The sequence below is a fragment of the Balearica regulorum genome, chromosome 1 (assembly GCF_011004875.1).
Source record: "Balearica regulorum gibbericeps isolate bBalReg1 chromosome 1, bBalReg1.pri, whole genome shotgun sequence".
In the NCBI taxonomy this organism is placed as follows: domain Eukaryota; kingdom Metazoa; phylum Chordata; class Aves; order Gruiformes; family Gruidae; genus Balearica; species Balearica regulorum.
The window spans coordinates 132,207,252-132,221,233 of NC_046184.1; the positions used below are offsets into that span (position 1 = coordinate 132,207,252).

General features: G+C 44.6%; 1 protein-coding gene and 1 long non-coding RNA gene across 3 annotated transcripts in view; one reads left to right on the forward strand and one right to left on the reverse strand.

The window, feature by feature from the left end:
- Positions 1 to 6,977: 6,977 nt before the first annotated feature.
- Positions 6,978 to 12,210, reverse strand: LOC142605102 (uncharacterized). The gene is made up of 3 exons (XR_012838866.1): positions 11,898 to 12,210; positions 8,919 to 9,014; positions 6,978 to 7,345 (listed from the first exon to the last, which is right to left on the reverse strand). It is a non-coding gene; the product is annotated as an uncharacterized LOC142605102 (long non-coding RNA).
- A 31-nt stretch (positions 12,211 to 12,241) lies between these two features.
- RPS6KA3 (ribosomal protein S6 kinase A3) overlaps positions 12,242 to 13,982 on the forward strand; it is an 84,102-nt gene continuing 82,361 nt past the window's right edge. For both annotated transcript variants that reach the window (XM_075775060.1, XM_075775070.1), the window contains exon 1: positions 12,242 to 12,500. In XM_075775060.1, coding sequence (XP_075631175.1) covers positions 12,429 to 12,500 — 72 coding nt within the window. In that variant the 5' untranslated portion in view covers positions 12,242 to 12,428. The remainder of the gene's footprint in view (positions 12,501 to 13,982) is intronic.

The window sequence follows — 13,982 nt, forward strand, 5'->3', positions numbered from 1 at the left end:
ATCAAGAAGGCTGAGTTCCTAATTCTTGTAATGCTGCTTACTTATTATTTCTATATTTTTTTATTTTCCATATATTTTTTCTTTAGCTGAAATATCCTTCAGCTTGTTTACCCAGCTCAGTAACTACCATTAGTAACAGCGAAGAACGATTTACTTGAGCTCTCTCTGGGTCAAATTCTGAGGTTTCTACTTAAAGTTTATTTGGTTCTTTGTCAGACAAAACTTCCATGAGCTTTCAATGGTCTTTGCCTTTCGAAAGCCATGAGTATAAGCTGTTTTATAGGATGCAGAACAGTTTATGTGAAGAGTTCACCAAACTGTATGCAGAGTTAAAGAGCAAGGCTAAGCATGAACCTTTTAGATATCACTGTGGGATGGAAGATGAAGCCTCTCCTAGTCTTGCTTCTGACATAAAGCCCTTGAAGCATGGAAATTTTCATTTTCTAAGTTCAAGTCCTGTACCAATCCATGAGCAAAAGGAAGTATTCATTAATCTTCATCGATCATTACAGGCTGGAAAAGAAGTACTTGGATGTTTTCACAGAAACTGTGTGTATTGGTGGAGTCCATTTAAGCCAGAGACATGAATATCTAAGCCAGTAACTGTAAACTTTCTTCATCCTGCATTCATCCTATCCTGAACTCAGGGAGATTCCTAAAGAAGGGTTAAATTAGACTACCATGGTCTGCAGCATTAGGACGGAATTCTTCTCCATAGCATCCTAAAAATGCCCACAGAGCCAGCACCTGATGCTGAGTACAGAGACAATGTCTTTTAAATGCATGGTGTTAGACCAGGCAGCTGTTTTGTCAGCTTCTAAATTGAAGGATGCTAGGCAGCAACCCTCTATATCTGGATGACCTTTGCCATTTTAAAATGAAAGTTAAAAAGTTAGATTGAGTTTTTCTCCTGTAGGTATTTATTTGAATTATGCCTCTGGTTTCAATGGGAAAAATATTGTATCCATTGATTTAAGGTACTAGTACATTACCTTCCCATGTACCTCGTATTCAAATGAAATGTTGCCATTACTTTTCATGGTTTGTTTATGAGCAGATACATTCTACAATTTAAATTAATCCCTGGGGGAAGAGTTATAAAAGAGTGTTGTTAATGTTGTTGTGACATCAATTTCTAGAATTCCTTGGGTTTTCCTACACATACATGGTTCTATCATTAAAATGCACGCACATAATTAAAAGTGTGACAAATAAAAAAATGATTCATTGAGTCCATAGGAATTCAGAAATATGCCAGCATGTTTTTCTCCTGCATCCTAACAAAAGGATAAAAAATCAGCAAGGAGTAGCTCCCAACCTAAGCTCTAGAAGGAGGAACTAAAAACAAACAAGCTAAAGGCAGAAAATAAGATTAGATCTGATATTAAATAACTTCTAAGGATTACAGAAAAAATAAATTGAAACTAAGGCAATGCTACTTAAACATCCTGAGGAAAACCACACAACTGAAACTGTATCCTTTTTCTTATTATTATTGTGTGTGTTCTTTACTCTAAATATTTAGAGCCATTCATTGCATTCAAATATGCCTTATCTTTTGATTATGGACACAACTCCACTTTGCTTAGGTGAGTCAGTGGCAGTCAAAACTTAAAATATCCAGAAGATGCAAAGTGGTTAAAAAAGCTAGAGCCCCTCTCATCTTCTGCCAGCAAAGGATCTGGCCCCCGGGTACTTAAATACAGAAGGAGAGCCAAAAAAAAAAGTATGCTGTCAGGAAAAGTCTCCATTTGCTGCTACTTTGCTAGTTCAAACTAAACTGCAACCTTTTTCTTTTTTTTTAATAAAATGTGCACAAAACATGTCACGTAGACATCAAAAATATTCTTTGCGGGCAAGAGAAATTCTGCCCAACCTCACAGGTACATGGAAAACAAAGGATTATGAAATGGACAAAAGAGAGTCCATTTGCTTACTGATTTTCCACAAGACTTCTTCACTTCAGCTTGCAGAGACATTAGGGGGCAGGCCAAGAAAGAAAAATAAAAGCATGTGAAGAATGGATCTACAGCCAAACCATCGCTTGCTGACACCACCAGCACTGCATCAGCTGCTGAGGCTCAGCCTAAGGTAACAACTCAACCATCCCAGACAACCAACAACTAGACCACCACCGTGGCCTAGTATGAAAGAAGAAAACTATTCAGTTAGGCAGCTCTGCAAAAGTCTTCTATATTCCCAGTTGAGACAACATCTTCTCTATGACAACAAAGTGCCAAGTTATTCCAGACTCTTCAGTTCCTTTTTCCTTCATGAATAGGAGAACCTGTACCTGCTACAGAAGGGGTGGATATTTAAAGCCCCAAACTCACGGCCAGATAGATGAAAGAAACATAACTACTTTACTTCAGACCTAACAAGTGAGTCAGCAGTCAGATTCTATTTCCCTTACTAAAGTCAGAAAACAAATTAAGCTGACAGCGTGCCTCTAATGGTGATGACATCACTGAGAGTGGAGTTATTTTCAGTCTCCACAGCACTGGTAAAGAAGAAGTGGAAAAGAGAGAAAGGGAAGCTTAACTTTTACTCACACCTATTCCTAATATATTTGCTTTGGACCCACTCCCTTAAATTAGGTATTTCTTGCAATTATCATTCCATGCTTAAAAGTATACGTGTATTTTTCAAAGGCTTGTAACTGAATAAAACTTCTTTTTTCCTTTCTTTCTTTAGGGAGCGCCAATACCTAAGGTTTACAGCAATTTTAGTCTTGTATTAAGTGTGAACAAGTCCTCCAAATACTTTAGAATTACACTTAAATAAAAAAGGGAAGAATTTAAACCATTAGCCAAAATGTTCAAAAGTGACCTTATACGGAGTCTGTCAGTCTTTAGATGCCCAACCTGTGAGCCCCGGAGGACAGTATAGAATGTGGCTCTACATCTACAAAAATATCTCTCTCTCAAGTGCGCTCCTTACTTTTAAAGTGGAGGTGGAAAAGCTTCTGCTTTTTGACAGTACAAAAGGTGCACTTTGAAGAGTTTTCTAACTTGAAAAAAATACACTTTCTGGGACAGCGGCTGAGAGACACTATTAAGGTGGATACAAGAAGACTCGAGGGGATTTGGGGAAGAGCAGGGCTTTCTACGTGAGAAGCCTGAAGCACAAAGTGACATAAAAAATGCATGAGGCTGAGAAACAGTAGGAAAGAAGATGCAGAAGAATACGGAACCATGAACAAGGTAAAGGATAAAATGAGAAAAGTGAAATAAGCCGGGATGGAGTTCTGCCGAGCCACGAAGCTGAACCTGAGTAAGAAGCAGAAAGAAGTGAAGGTGCAGAAATGTCAGAGATGGGAGCAGTCTGGCTTTGTCGGTGAGTGATGAGACACGAGGTGATGAGAACGTTGCAGCAACAGGACTGCAACTCCTGGCAGTGGCAACAGACAGGAAATGCTGAATCGCAAATACGGAGCTCCCGAAGGTACGTGATTTAATGAGAAGCTGATGACTTGACAAGGAGGATTAGAGAGGTTTCTTGTACGGCAAGTGGGAATGTATTAAGGTGTGAAAAAGGGAAGCAAAGTTTTGGACACGCCACATGCAATGTGGAGACAGGTAAAGATAAAGATGACTGGGCAGAAAAAAGGAGGAGCGGTTAGTGAGGAAATAGATGGGCACGAGGTGAGTGAGCACTTCAGATCCGCTTGATGTAGTGCAGGCAGAGCAGGCGACCTGCTGCTTCTGCCAAGTGCCAGCTTGGAGCTGTGTGAGACGGATGATGAATACCTTGAAAGAAACACAAGAACGAAGTCTGTCTTCAGAAGATAAAATGGAGAAGAAGAAGTGTACAGAGGATTAAGAGGACTGAGAAAACGCAGTCAGAGCTGGCTGGAAGGAAATTAGTGACAGATTTCCTGCTTGTCTCCAAGGAAAAATAAACCAGTGCGGAATGCAACCCTTTAAACAAGAACATTGGTGGGTCACTAATGTAAAAGGGGTTTCTGTGGACTAAAGTGGACAAATTTTGTCATATAGATGAGTGGTGCTTTAAGGAGTTCATAAAGGATCTCTTTGTCCTGAGAAACTATTAAACACAAAAAAAAAAAAAAAATCTGCAGCAATGAAATTAATAATTAAAGAATCATTGCAACGGACCGATTCAGCACTCTCTGGAGATGGCCATCTTATTGCAATTTACACTCTGTCTTAACCAATGTCATTAGTAGTGGTTCTAGAAAGCACAAAGGAATGAGACACTGAAATACTGCAGGAACACTGTCAACGCTGATCAAAGCCCTCATCGTAGCTTTTGTTCAACTAGGGCAAGCAGCTCATTTGTGCACAGCAGAGGAGCATTCATTCTGGTGAAGCAGGCAAAATAACGTCATTCCTTCCTGAAAATTGTGATTTTTAAAATAGCTTCTTTGAAGTCAGACAAAGTTTCAGTTTTGCTGAAAGTGAATCAGTAGAGGAGGAAAATAATCCTGAGAACTCGTTTAATCCTTTCTACTCTCTGTGGTGATGTAATACCAAAGACTCTATTAACTTGTAGGACCACTCATGAGCTGAAAATTTGCTTCTTGCTGCAAACATTTAGCTGAAGCCATTGGAAATTTTATCTGGTTTTAATGGATTTAATACAACACTGAATTGTTGGGTTTTTTTCATTAATCTTGTATCAAGTGACTCTAAAAAAGAAAATATTGGCAGATTTCTACAATTGCTTAAAGCATATCTATGGCTTATCACTGTTACCACATCAGCCTTTCTGACTTTCTGTGATTCACTAAATATTGACAGAAAAATTCTTATATAGGATTAACTGGCTATTCATGTCCAAAACACAACTGCTCCTTATATGTTCTGTAAAATTGTTTTGCTCTTTTTCCTCTTCCCTGTTTAAAGAGCCATCTCCTATTCTCAGCCTCCCCTTTCCGTTTCCTCCTACATCTTGCATTACCTTCCTTTTCACTTACTGGAGAATGACCAACAAGCCAAAAATCTTCCAGAACCTCTCCTCCTCCACCTACAGTATCTTGCTTAATCTAGCAGTAGGTTAAGTCCATACCACTTCTTAGCTTAAGCATACCATAACCCAGAACCTTTTACACTCAGATAGCACAGACTTTACACTTTCTGAATCACCTGTCGTATACGTACCTTTTTGCAACACCAAAGCTTCAAATAAGGGACCACGTCTTAACACAGCCTTCAGCTGCTCTGCAATACTGGATATATGTTGCTGCCTCCTCATATTGCTACTCCTTTTGGCAAGGTTGTGACGCTGGAGCAAGGCCTCGAGGATGTCTTTGCTCCATCAAACAGGAGGACAAAGCAAGTCAACACAGCAGGGACAGAGCGCGGTACCCATGAGGGGGACAGGGTTGTTTCAGCTAACACATTTCTCTTTATTCCTTCCAGATAACGAGTTGGCTTCCATCACGTTCATACCTTTCTTCAGTAAGTGCTGACTTTGGGTGATGGAAATGAGCACTGACTGTGGGACTGTGTCACTGCATGGTCCTGGAACGATTGCTGGGGATCTAAAACATCTATATTCAGAGTAGGCACCTTTTCACCAGTAAATCACCCATGTGACACAAGGAAGGGTGCCTGTGTGCTTTGGAGTTTGCCAAGCCCCAACTCATACTGAGTGGTGAAGAAACACTTCAGGGTAAGTCAACCATCAGAGAAGCTCATTTTTCACAGAAGCCATATATCAATGATACATGGGAGTATGAATCCGCCACATACCTGAATTATAAAGGGGCCAGGGCTCACAGCAGGAATTCCCCAGCTGCACTAGAACAGCAGACATCATACAAGGAGATGGGGAAAATACTACATGTGTACAGCCTGTTGTACAACATGCACAATTATGATTCCTTGTGATTTACATTTGATGATGCAACAGTTTTATTGATCACCGGAGAACATTTATGGGCATGGATCCCCTTCTGACTGGTGCTGCTTGATTCCCTGCAGAGGAAAAGGCAATGCACAAATGTGAGATGCCAGTGGAAAAGCGAGTGAACTGTCTTGAGAGAACACATGGATCTTTCAAACCAGTAGAGGCAGCAAACTATATTTTAAGGTCTGATCACTTCAACAGCAAGTATTTCAGAAAAGATCGGCAGACTGCTGGGAATGAGGATCAGGTGGTGTCAGGCAGGATAAAGGACAGCTGTTAGCTCAGTCAGGAGAATCCTGTTGAGTGTAATTAAGGGTCAGGAAAGAGAAAGTAAAGCTTGTTAGATTTAAAAGGGATTCCTGGCTAAGAGGTATTGGATAATCTGTAAGAGGAAGTGAAGAGTAAGATTGTTAGAGTAGATGATTTGGTGGGTTGCTTTTGGAGAGACCAAGGCATGGAGGAGAACATTAAAACTATTTAATTGGGAGAGCATAAAATAAGGAAATTTAGGTTATAAATTCAGATCCAAAAAAAGCTAGATAAACTGAGTTTTGCTTGTCAGTAGACTCTTTAAATCAGACCTAATTTAGTAACAATAATGGAAAGGTACATGACGCTTAAACCGATAGGTCTGGGGGGGAAGAGACAGGTGGGGTAAACATAATGCTGTGGCCTCCTCTAGGCCTGGTGTGTTTTATAGCAGTGACTTGTGAAGCTGATAAGTTTGTTATTGTTATACTAGCTTGTATAATATAATATTCTACCTCTAACACCTCTGTATCTTTTTCTCTTTTGTGAACAGCTAACTTGTGTCATTTAACCCTGACCCTCGGAGACTGATCCTTGTTCATACTCTACTGTTTCCTTTTTGTCTCAAAATAACACAATCTGAAATTCTGATCTGCTTCCCAATGTTCTGCTGAAATGGGGTGACATCTTGTATTCAGCGTTTGATAGCAGGTTTCCATGTAAGATTTCAAAGCTCAGCAAAAGGTTTCTCATACTCTGTGGTGAACAGGATAAGCTTTGTCATTCAGAACACAAATCTGAGCTATCTGTACGTACAGAAACACTAAAATGAGAACATATGTTGGAGACAGGTATGCTGTAATGAGACCATATTTTATTGAATTCCAGATTTCCACTCAGGATGTAGAAACCACAGGCGCAATATTTCCTGCTAGTACAGTGACCACAGATAAAACTCAGAGCAGTAATAACATCAAACCTGATCCATTATGCTTTAGTCTTTCGGTGCAATTTTATGTAAACATACATACATCCAGAAAAGCTAGAGTTTTAAGCAGTGAGTCAGACACCGTATCCCTAATATACATAGGATTTAGAAGTATTCTTATTGTCATTATCACATCTTCTACTACACTTGCAGGATCAAAACTTCAAAGAAGAGGCTGCCAGAGGAAATTGTAGGAAATGTTTGCATTCCTGTATGATTCCATCATCCAGGGGCCTGTAATGGTGAAAGCGCCCTTCAGCAGATGTTGTTTGAAAGGTCAGGTTAAGTCTTAATACATGATAGACATTCATTTTGGTTCTTCCCTTTTTAATTATTGATTATAACTCTCTCTAACCCTGGTTTATATAGGCAATCCTTCTGGTGTCTCTGCTATGACAACTCACACCAGCTAGAAACTTCTTGCAGCACTTTGTCTCTCTCCCCCGGTCTTTGTCAGCTTTCCAAACATCAATGAAACCATCCTTTCAATATCCCAATGAGGTTAAGGAGATGTTCTTTATATTTGCAACTAAAGCACAGAGCAACCAGTTCTAATTAGCACTAAGGCTTCCTTAGTCTATTTTGGCAGAACATATTTACACTTCTCCAATCAAGGCCTCTTCACACTCTTGAAAACATCATTAAGAAAGACCAAGTGTCCTTAGTTGAATCTCATCTATATTAAGTGACTTACTAAATTACACAATTGTCCTTTGTGATCGGCTAGGAACTGAATCCAGGTGTCTTGAGAGTAAGAGACTCTCTGTGTCTACTAGCTATACAAATAAACTACCTCTTTTTTTTTGTTGTTTTTTTTAACTCCTTGGAGGTTTTTCCTATGTAAACTTGGACAGTAACTTCTGTATATTTTCTTGTGCATTAAATTTAAATTATACACCTCAGTACTATGGTTGTAATACTTGAAAATTAATTTCACACTTTTGGAATGCATTTACTTTTTCATTCTATTCATTTTAATCCAGAAGATATTGCTTATTAATTCACATCTAATAAACTACTACACCTTCTAGATGAGCGTTGGATTGGGGTTTTGTTGCCCTAACTAGTTTGCTTTGGTGTTTCCCCATTTATTTGTATTTTTAAAATGCAAGTTCAAGCTCACAAATATTATTCTGATAGTACTATTATTAATATAACTAATCCTGGTTTAGAGTTACTATTTTGGGGGGTATGACTATGGTGATTTACTAACTCTGCCATGAATTCTGCCTTAATTGCAAAGAGTAAGTAGGTACTACTTCAAACCTAGGCAAAGCATTAGATACCACTGACCATAAGCAAGCTTCTCCAATTTCTAGTACTCACACACCAAGATGCCTTCTGTGAGGAAAGACAGGTAAGTCCTATTAAGCTGATGTCTCCCTTTGAACAGGGTGACATTTCAGTGAGATTTGTTAGAATGAGATCAAAAAATGGTGCAGCTAGTGAAGCCCACCTAATTCACATGATGGCAGGACAACAGGATTTTATACGGCACTGTCATTTCAGTGCCATGTGCTACCCTTTTCCTAATGAACGTGATCAAATTTTCCGGTGCAATGCATGGAAAACATCTGTGTGGATGCAATACGATTGCAACCACTTATGCAAAGGTGAAATCAACCCCCACAACTGAGTCTGGTGACAGACAGTTACTAATGGTGACTACAGCCAAGTAGTAATGGCTGTGCCCAGAGGGAAGAAAAGGTCTGCTGCCACAGGTGAAAGCATGATCTTGCTTTGGCCTGACAAAAGGAATGAAAAACAGGAGCTGCTGTCTTGAGGCAAAATAGCTTCAGCATCTTACCGCTTGCTGGGAGCACAATCCAACTCTGAGCTTAGCGGGATCTGAAAGCCAGAATCCTCCGCATCTCCCGGAGATTAACTGATATGTTTCTCTTCCCTGTGCAGACAATTTCCAGATGATTTTCTTGCCCTGAAGCCTGTTCTTGCATAGTAGCTCCTATTAAAAGCCTGATGCCACTTTCTGCTTTATAAAATTTAAATGTATGGTGTGATAATACTCAACCCCCTGAACAATAAAATGGCATACTTCTGCCTACCCTCTGCACTTCAGTGACTGAAAAAAGGTCAGATTTCTATTGTTTGCAGCACTTTTATATGCTAGTGTGTAAGATCTTTGCCCTTGTTTTTTCTGGATTCGTAGGATGCCTACAGGGAAGGACAGAAGATGACCAGCATACAAAATTTAGAGATGCTAACTGCAATGTGACACCCACTCTCCTTCTAAAAAAAGGAGTTTTAATTCGAACAAGTAATTTGGAATAGGTATCTATGGCAGGAAAGGACTACACAACTACGAAAGGAAAAAGGGAGAACATGGAATTTTTTATTTAGAGCAAGTCTTATCATATAAGTTTTATCATATTCAGCCTGGAGAAAAGGCAGCTCCTGGGAGATCTAATTGTGGTTTACCAGTACCTGAAGGGGCCTACAGGAAAGATGGTGAAGGACTGTTTATCAGGGAGTGTAGTGACAGGACAAGCGGTAATGGGCTTAAGCTGAAGGAGGGTCGATTTAGATCAGATATTAGGAAGGAACTCTTTACTGTGAGGGTGGTGAGGCACTGGAACAGGTTGCCCAGAGAGGCTGTGAAGGCCCCATCCCTGGAAGTGTTCAAGGCCGGGTTGGATGGGGCTTTGGGCAATGTGGTCTAGTGGAGGGTGTCCCTGCCCATGGCAGGGGGGGTTGGAACTAGATGATCTTTGAGGTCCCTTCCAACCCAAACCATTCTATGATTCTGTGATTCCATAAAGAGGGATTGCTTGAACTATGTTAAATGCAAGCTTAGGATTAGGGGGTTTTTCCTGATGTGGTTGCCACCTTTCAGCTGCTCAGGTTCTTTTCCCTAATGGCACATCTCAGATGTATGTACGTAACTGTGTAGTAGATGCAGGTACAAATACATGAGCTTTGATAACATAAAGCAAGTTATCCCTGTGAGAGAATAGAAAGTCATGTTTCCAGAGGGATGGAAGGAAACATTTTTTCATCGTGGATTTTTATAAAAGTCTTGATTTGTGCGCCAAACACATAATGTACAACTACTGCGAATATGAGTTTTCTGTTCAACATTCCAGCAGCCAGTTTGAGACTGAAGTGACCTGGTGCTGATCAGACTACAAAAACGTTATTCCTTCCTATTTACATTATGCTATTGAGCAAAAAGGCTGCCAAGCACTACTGAATTATCTGTTTTCTATCACCTTGTTCTAAATCTCATACCAATAACTGGCCAGAGTTTTGCAAGTTGCCTGTTTCTGAAGGAAGGAGTCCCAACCTCTCTTCAACCTTTAATTCAAACTTTGATAGGGTTGGTTGGTGGGTTTGGTTGGGGTTTTTTTGAGGACAACAGAAGGTAAAAAGGGTAGGGTTAGTTTTGACGTAAATCTATTCCCCAGTCTAACTTACCACATGGCAGCACAAGCTGCACCATTTCAAAAGGGAGGCTGATGCAAGGGCCAGACTGAACAGCAGTGAGCAAGGCAAGGGCACAGCTGCTTCTCCTGGCAGTGGTGATGGCTTCAAGTGATCATTCAACTATGACCTTTTATTTCAGATATGGAAGTCTCTGTAGTACCAGCTCAAGTCTGATTCATTATGAGAAACTGCCTATCCACTTCTTTGTACCTCTTTGTAGATAGGTATTTATGCTTACATGAAATAAAGTGGGATCAAAAATACTATCAAGCAGACACAGAAATAGCCTGTGTTCATCACAGTAGTGTGTGCATACACATGCACATTTTTAATCACTAGCACTCTTGCCATTCTTCCCACTCCAAAAAAACCTCCACTTATTTAAAGAATGTTAACTTTTATCAAGGATGCAAAAATCATGTGACATGTCAAAATCTAGAAATGCTTTGGGACAGTGGGGGTGGTTGAAAATGAAGTGGCCTTCTCAAACACAGTTCTGAAAAATTTGGCTTTGACAGCAAGATGTCTGACACCAGTACCCATCTTCAGCTGCTGGTCTAATGTTTCAAGGATTCTTCTGCACCAGCCAAGCCATCTGATGTTGCAAAAGGATGGGCGTTTATTACAGTGCTCAACATTTTAGGAGAACCATGTAAGACCACATACATTCATGGATCTCAGTATATGTTTACGTCAGCTGTTTGTGTAATAGCTAACAGCTGAGGATAAAAAGTAAAATAAGTGTTGTTTTCAGAACCTGTGGGGGTTTTCTGACAACTTTATCTTCATGTCTCTTGGCCTGCAGACATATGACTTTCCTGCTTCGAGGCAACTCTTACTCATGCAGTCCAACCACTACTTCAATGTTGTTGCTATAAAACCAAATTCCTGCATCTTAATTCCCTTCCCTCTTTGCCTAATGATATTCTGCACAATGCTATGCCTTCCTCCCTGTCCTCACTCGTGTCTCAAACTTTTCGTCTCTCCCGTGCCCCCCATCACCACCCTGAGCAGAGCCAGCCCCGGGCCCTGCCCGGGCTTCCCAAGGCGTTTCCAGCAGCCCTTTCCGTGGGGCTGGCCGGACCGAACCTCGCAGCAGCAAGGCAGAGGGTGAAATCCCACACGGGCGCTTCGTGTAAAGAACCGCGCCTCGACCGCTGCCGCCATTCAGCCCCGCGGGCCTGCCCATCGCTGCCTGCACAACGCTGGGCAAAACCAACTGAGGCCGGATAGCGGCGAAGTACGCCCCCCGGGAGCCCCGGGCCCGCACCGCCCCCGGCTGCCCGTGGTCACCGAGCGCTTCCCCCGCCCGCCGGCCAGGGGCGGCGGCACGGCCGCGACTGACCCGGTCCTGCCCGGGCCTCCAGCAGCGCCGCGCTCCAGCCTCTCGCCCGCGGCTAAGTTCGGCTCGGCTCCGCCGTGCGCGGCCGCCGCCTGCCCGCTGAGCCGGGCGGGCCTCGCTGTCCCCATCCCCTGCGGCCTTGCTCGGCGCGGCGGGCCGGGCCGGGCCGCCCCGCCTCGCCTCACGGCCCGGCCCGGCACCTGCGAGCGGCAAGGAACCCGCCCGCCCGTGGCACGCGCAGGCGCCGTTGGCCAGGCAGGTACGTCCCGGGCGCCATGTTGTGAGCGGAAGCCGGGCCGGAGCGGCGGGCCGGGGGGAGGGCGGAAGCGCGGCTCCGCCTGGCAGCGGGGAGGGGGCGGGGGGACGGGCGGCCGGACGGCGGCAGCGGGCAGCATTCGCCGTAGGAGCCGCTGCTAGAGGCAACTGGGGTGTCCCGCGCCCCCCGGAGGGCTCGTTGCTTGCTTCGCCGTCCACGCCTCGCTGCCGGGGTGCGGGAAAGCGGAGCGTGGAGGCTGCGGGAGCCGGGTGGGGAAGATGCCCCTGGCGCAGCTGGCGGACCCTTGGCAGAAGATGGCTGTGGAGAGCACAGCCGAGAGCAGCACCGAGGTACGGAGCGGGCGGGGGGTTGTTGTGGGGAAAGTTGCGGGAAGGGGACGGGACCTGAGGTCCCGCTGCCGCCGCCGCTCAAGGGAGAGGCAGAGTTTCCCCTCGCGGGCGCTCGGAACGGGCAGCGCTGCGACTGCGGGCGGGGGGCCGGGAGGGGAACGGGGGGCAGTGGCCCGGCGGGGGGCTGGGGCGCTGCGAGGCGCCGAGCCCCCGGGCCGCTCGGGCGGGCAGCGGGGGTTGAGCGTTGGCGCCTGCCACCCGGCCGGCCCCTGCGCGCCGCTTCCTCTCCGGGGCATTGACTCACGCCGGGACCGGCCGGGACTCCCCCGCGCCGGGGATCGGGGCGTGTTCCGCGGGACCGGGCTGCTCCCGGCTGGCTCCCTCCCCTTCCGCCCCCTTCCCTGGGAGGGAGTAACCTGCTTCTGCGGCGGCGGCCGACTCGGGCGCTTTTGTTCCAGCGCGGTGTCTGGTTACTGTCACGGCGAGTTTCCCTACCCGGGGCGGCCCCGCCGCCTCCGCAAGCGCGGCCCGGGGTGGGGGGGCCGGGAGGGCTGGGGCCTGCCCTCACCTTGCCCGGTGCCCTCGCCTTACCGCTGCTCCCCCTGCGGCGGCCGAGGACCGTCCCGCCCGGGTGCCGCTGCCCCCTTATCTAAGCAGGATGGGGTTGTCTCTGCAGTTTCGCAAGCGTTTGGGAAACCGCAGGGACGTTTTGCATGGGTGAAGCTGCGTGCTTGGTGGCGTTTATGGGAACATCCCTGAGATGCAGCGCGGTGTGGTTTCCTGCTGTTGGTAGCGGGGAGTTCGTGTTGTGCTCCTGTCCTTGTTAGGCAGGACGCGTGTCAGCTTTCCCAGGCTGCGATAACGAGAGTGGCTGGGTATTAGATTCACCGAGACCATAGATGCCTTCAGTTATTTTCATTTTTTTCCTACAGTGTACTACTGTGTTGGTTTGGATCTATGTAAACACTACACCTACGCAGTCAGTTGTGCTTGCTCCGTGATTCCCTAGTAGCCCACAGTGCATGTGCTGGTTTGCGACCAGACTCCCATCTGAAAAGAAATAGCTTCCTCTGACAGTGCAGCTTCTACCTGAATCTGCTCCAGCTGATACGCAGCCAGGCTGCTTAAAGCGATGCTGATCTTGAACAGTATGGACTCGGGCCAGCTAATAACATTTATTCGCAAGGTTAGGACTTATTCCTTCATGAGTGGAGCAAAGAGAGAGAGAGACACCAATGCAAAGTTTCTGCATTATCAGAAGTGTTTGTCCTTTTGGTGTTTGTCTTGTCTTCCTTCTGCTTAAAATGACTGCATCTCTGGGGCTCAGAAGAATCTGCGGTTCTGATCTGACGGGCAGATAGATGTCTTTAAAATTCTTGCTAGTTACTGTAGTTACTTTAAAATTCTTACTGGTTATTCGCTGACTTCTGAACTGGTGATCTTAGATGATTTTTTTATTATTATTTTTTTTTAATGGGGAGT